The 5,707-nt window shown below is 38.1% G+C and overlaps 1 protein-coding gene across 1 annotated transcript in view; it reads left to right on the top strand.

Moving 5' to 3' along the window:
• The window catches only part of EIF3J (eukaryotic translation initiation factor 3 subunit J), a 25,715-nt gene that overhangs the window by 11,398 nt on the left and 8,610 nt on the right, over nucleotides 1-5,707 (top strand). The window contains exons 2-3 of the mRNA XM_006777995.2: nucleotides 1,687-1,741; nucleotides 2,237-2,328. Of these exons, the coding sequence (XP_006778058.2) occupies nucleotides 1,687-1,741; nucleotides 2,237-2,328 (147 nt within the window). The remainder of the gene's footprint in view (nucleotides 1-1,686; nucleotides 1,742-2,236; nucleotides 2,329-5,707) is intronic.

Below are 5,707 nucleotides of genomic sequence, written 5' to 3'. Positions count from 1 at the left end.
GGGGGGAAAGGGGTTGTTGGGGAAAGGGGAAGAGACTGGACAAAAATAGCGCACCTATGGAGGAGGACAGTGGGTGGGGAGTGAGGGAGGAGGGTGGGGTGGAAACTGGGTGGAGGGGAGTTATGGGGGGAAAAAGAGGAATAACTGAATAATCTGAACAATAAAGATTTAATTAAAAAAAATTATAGAACAAAAAAAACACACACACAAAAAAAACCTAAGTGGTAAATTAGTATGGTAGGCTATAAAATTAACATAGTTAACCAATTGTCAACTCAATAAATTCAATTAAAAAGTTAAAAAACAAAAAAAAACAAAAACCACAAACAAAAACCTACCCTAGCCAGGTAGCTCAGCTGTTTAGAGCATTTGTCCCCGATACGCCAAGGGTGCAGGTTCTACCTCCAGTCAAAGCATATACAAAAAAACAAGCAATCCTATATAATAAAAGGGTAATATGCAAATAGACTGAATGGCAGAACAACCAAACAATCACAGGGTAATGTGCTAATGATATGCTAAGGCTGCTCAACCACTCCCTGTGATGTGCACTGATGACCAGGGGGCAGACACTCTGACCGGTAGGTCAGCCTGCTGCTGGGGTCTGGCCGATTGGGACTGAGCGAGATGGGCCAGACACACCCTGGAACCCTCCCTCGGTCCCTCCCCGGCTTGATCGTGCTCTGGTGGGGTCCCTCAGCCTTGGCTGTGCCCTCTTGCAGTCTGGGACCCCTTGGGGGATGTCGGAAAGCTGGTTTCAGCCGGATCCCACAGGCCACTCCCCTTGGGAGGGCACCAGATGCAGGACGGATTAGGTGTGAGCCCATGGCAGGCACAGTGGGGCCAGGAAGAGCAGGAGCAGCAGGTAGGAGCTGCAGGTGGCGTTGAATTGCACGTGGGTGTTGAACTGCAGGTTTCGGCCCAATCCCTGCAGGCCACCTAGAGGGACCCCCCCTCCCCCATGCATGAATTCGTGCACTGGGCCTCTAGTGAATGTATAAACAAGTAGAACAACAAAATCAGTGTCCTTCTCACTCCCTTTCTCTTTAAAATAAAAACCAAAAACTAATAGTTTTTCTATACACAAATAACCAGTTAGAGGACATAAAAGGGGGGGGGAAAGCCCTATTTACAGTAGTAACATGGAAGATGAAATGCTTGAGAAATGTGCAAAAATAAAATAAAAGGAGAAATGTGCAAAACCTAAAAGATAAACTTTAAACCAATCCTTGAAAGATACAGAGGTCAACTTGAACAAATGGAAAGATAGTCCTTTTTCTTGGCGTGAACAGCTTAACATAAGATGACAGTTCTCGCCGAAACCGGTTTGGCTCAGTGGATAGAGCGTCAGCCTGCGGACTGAAAGGTCCCAGGTTCGATTCCGGTCAAGGGCATGTACCTTGGTTGCGGGCACATCCCCAGTGGGAGATGTGCAGGAGGCAGCTGATCGATGTTTCTCTCTCATCGATGTTTCTAACTATCTCTCTCCCTTCCTCTCTGTGAAAAATCAATAAAATATATTTTAAAAAAAAAAAGATGACAGTTCTCCACTATTAATTTATAAATTTAATGCAGGACCAAAAAAATACCAACAAGCATGTTTCTGTGGAGTCAGACAAGTTGATAATAAAGTTCACATGGAAAAGTAAAAATGCAAGAGTTATTAATAGAAGTTCTTTTCTTTAGGATAATTGGGATGATGAGGAGGAGGAAAAAAAAGAGGAAGCAGAAGTAAAACCAGGTGAGCCACTGGGGTTTCTACATTTTTGGTTTTATGTCTTGGTGAGTATCTGGTACTTATATTAAGACAAATGACAAAAAACTCACAAGACTGAAAATTTTGGTATTTAGAAACCAAACATCCTTTCATTCCCACTTTATTCTCTTCTCCCTGCATCTCTTCTCTCATCTCAAAACATAATTAGATTAGATACATGCTTTTTTTTTTTTAGTATTATGAGAGAGTAAAGGGTGTGGTATCATAGTTGAATGATCTAAGTCCTGCCTAAAGGACTATGGGAAAATATGAAGGCAGGTGTTTGGATCTTAGGGGTCGGGTTAGAGAGGAAAAAGGAAGAGTTCCAGAACGTTCCCATTCTTATTTGCCAAGAAATCACCATATGAAATTGGAGCTGGAAGGGGGTTGGCTTCTTGAAGTATACAAGTATCATGTCTGTCTCATCCATAAACTGGAAAATATTCAAAATAATTGATTAAAAATTTTCTTTACTTTTAGAAGTAAAAATTTCAGAAAAGAAAAAAATAACAGAGAAGATAAAAGAAAAAGAACGGCAACAGAAGAAAAGGCAAGAAGAAATTAAAAAGAGGGTAAGTACTATTGATTTTCTAAAATATAGAACTCTCACATCAGTAGTACAGTGTCTTAACAGGCAACAGATACCGCCTTGCAATTTGAGGGGTTTTGTAAAGACGTTAAATGAACACCATCAATAAGTTAACCCCAAAACTGAATTTGTGGTTTTTACAAAAACCAAACCTAGAAACTTTATGTATTAGAATGCCTTTTAAGTTTTCACAAACATTTGGGAACAGTTATAATTGTGTAATGACCACAGCCATATAAAAAGTGTCTGTTTCTCTGCCAGGTACTATGTGTTCGTTTATTTATTTATTTATTTATTTATAAAATTTCTTTATTGATTAAGTTATTATATATGTGTCCTTATCCCCAAGTTACCCCTCAAACCCCTTACTCATGCCCTCACCCCCGTTGTCTGTGTCCATTGGTTAGGCCTATATACCTGCATATAAGTCCTTCAGTTGATCTCTCCACCTTACCCTCACCCTCCCCTACCTTCCCTCTGAGGTTTGACGATCTGATCGATGCTTCTCTGTCTCTGTCTCTGGATCTGTTTTTGTTTATCATTTTATGTTGTTCATTATATTCCATAAATGAGTGAGATCATGTGATATTTATCTTTCTATGACTGGCTTATTTCACTTAGCATAATGCTCTCCAGTTCCATCCATGCTGTTGGAAGTGCTTCTTATTGTTTTTATTTTTGAATCATTTAAATGTGATTTCTATTTGAAAAAAACAAACAAATTAATACAAGATTCCTGATCTTGTTCCAAATATTCAGCAAAAACACAGTTATCAATAGCATAATGAATAATCATACACATCACAGTTGTTAATATTTTGCCATATTTGCTTCATCTATTTTTTTTAATACATTTTATTGATTTTTTTTACAGAGATGAAGGGAGAGAGATAGAGAGTTAGAAACATCGATGAGAGAGAAACATCGATCAGCTGCCTCCTGCACATCTCCCACTGGGAATGTGCCCGCAACCGAGGTACATGCCCTTGACCAGAATCGAACCTGGGACCTTTCAGTCCACAGGCTGACGCTCCATCCACTGAGCCAAACCGGTTTTGGCAATTTTTTGCTAAAATAAGATAAATAACACACATTATGCATTTTACAATACTTCAGAGCAGCAGTCGCCCACTGGTGGTCCGTGAGGTCTGAAAGGTTGGCGACCGCTGCTTTAGAGGTAATGCTGTGTGCTTCATATTGCTTCACATCACATCAGTAGTCATGTAATGTCTGTCCTATTATTAGTGATGCTAAAATTGATCACTGGGTTAAAGTTGAGACAGCCTGATCCTTCTCATAAAATTACATATTTCTTCTGGCAAATAATCCAGTTTCACTTCAGCTTCTCACCCAATAGTTTTGTATCACTGTTGATCATTGCCTAATTATTTCATTAGATATTATAGAATAGTGATTTTTCTCATTGTGACTTCTCTTCCTTTTTTTTTTTATTGGCTGGCTTTTTTTTTCTTCTTTTGCTACTTGGTTCCTTTGGATATGGTTTGTACTAGAAAGAGTAAAAGCTTAATTCTTTTCCTTTTAATTATAAATTTTCAGAGTAAAGAGGTATAATAACTTCATGTGGTGAAAAATGAAGGATTTTGTGGATTTTATTTTGAGTAAATTTATGGACTTGGAGATTTTTATAAATTCATTGTGTTTTACTAACATACAGTAGTTTTTTTGATGGTCAAACTGTCCCAACTTTGGCCAGTAGGAGTCCCTTTAAGTAGTTTCTATCTTTATCCTTTTGATAGGGATCCCATTAGTCTTTGAAAGCTTCCTTGTTTCTGATACAATAAGAAGTGCCAGCCTTACCCGATAAACATTCTTCATTAAGCCTGGAATTAGCTGCTCCTCTGAGGTTTCTTTTAGTGGAAAATAATATATAGAGGCCAAATCTAGATGCCTGTAGAACTTGTGTTATTGTTATAGCCTACATCCCTTTTCGTGGATTAATAAGCTAGGAAAGTAAGGTGTATGTGTGATCATTAGTTCATATTAATATTTTTTCTGACTACACATTATTTTTTTTTTTTACAATACCAATATTACTAACAAGGTAGAGCTACTGAATGAATTTTAGGATTTCCTTGCAATTCATTTTGAGCTTTGAATATGTCCTGCTAAGGATGTATAATTATGTCCTGGGTTCTAAAGTCATTTGAATTCTCTTCCCAGTGGCCTTATGTCTAGTTTGGTATACTTTTTTGTTTGTTTGTTTTCAGTTTTAAGATTTTAATTAATTTTTTTTTTAAATTCTCACCTGGGAATCAAACCCACAGCCTTTTGGTATATGGGACAACTCTCCAAACAACTGAGCTGGCTGTGGCTTAACTTTATTTATTTTTTCTTTAAATATATTTTTATTGATTTCAGAGACAAAGGGAGAGGGAGAGAAAGAGATAGAAACATCAATGATGAGGATCATTGATGGGCTGCCTCCTGCATGCCCCACACTGGGGATTGAGCTGCTCCAGCATGTGCCCTGACAAGGAATGGAACCATAACCTCCTGGTTCATAGGTTGACCCTCAACCACTGTGCCATACTGGCCCCCCCCATCTATTTTTTCTAGTTTTTTTAATTGTTTAAATTATTACATATGTCTCCTTTTTCCCTGATTGACCCCACCCGCACCATCATTGACCCCTTCTAGCCCATCCCCTGCCCCCATCCCAGGCCTTCACCACTCTATTGTCTTTGTCCGTGGGTACATACAAATCTAACATAAACCTTACTTTGAATGTACTCAGTTTATCTTAGGCCAGGTATTGAGTTAATATATATTTAGCTTTGATGCAGGAAATACTTGATGTCAACACTTAACTGTTAGACAAATAAGTCAAGATACTTCCCTTTTTCTTTCTAGCAAGTGTTTGAGATTTCCTAACTTGGCATAATGAACTTTCTCATTTCATCTTCTCCATGAGAAATAAAATGATCTATTTCAGAAGTGGACTTCTGAATCAAAATCCTCAAACTGCATAGGCATGGATAATGATGAATGACACAAATTCCCTTCACTTTTCCCACTTGGATAAATATTGTCGAAGATTTCCCATTATTATAGTAAAAGCAGTGTGTGTGTGTGTGTGTGTGTGTGTTGTAGAAAATTATATCATGATATATAGAAATGTTAACTGTCATCTCAGTGGTGTGTGATTGGGAAATAAGTGTTTTTATGTCTGCATATTATTATCATATGGATATGCCATTTGGTTGTTGAACACTCAAGTTGGTTCTAAATTTAGTTGAAATTATAAATAAAGACTTGATACTTATTACCGAGTTGCTCTAGGAAGATTGTTTCAGTATACAGTGTTAGCAGCAGAATGTGAGTGCCATTTTCACTCTGTCTAC

This window comes from Myotis davidii, unplaced genomic scaffold, assembly GCF_000327345.1.
Source record: "Myotis davidii unplaced genomic scaffold, ASM32734v1 scaffold46, whole genome shotgun sequence".
Taxonomy (NCBI): Eukaryota; Metazoa; Chordata; class Mammalia; order Chiroptera; family Vespertilionidae; genus Myotis; species Myotis davidii.
Note: the sequence above shows the minus strand (reverse complement) of the source record. Positions and strands in the feature narration are given on the sequence as shown.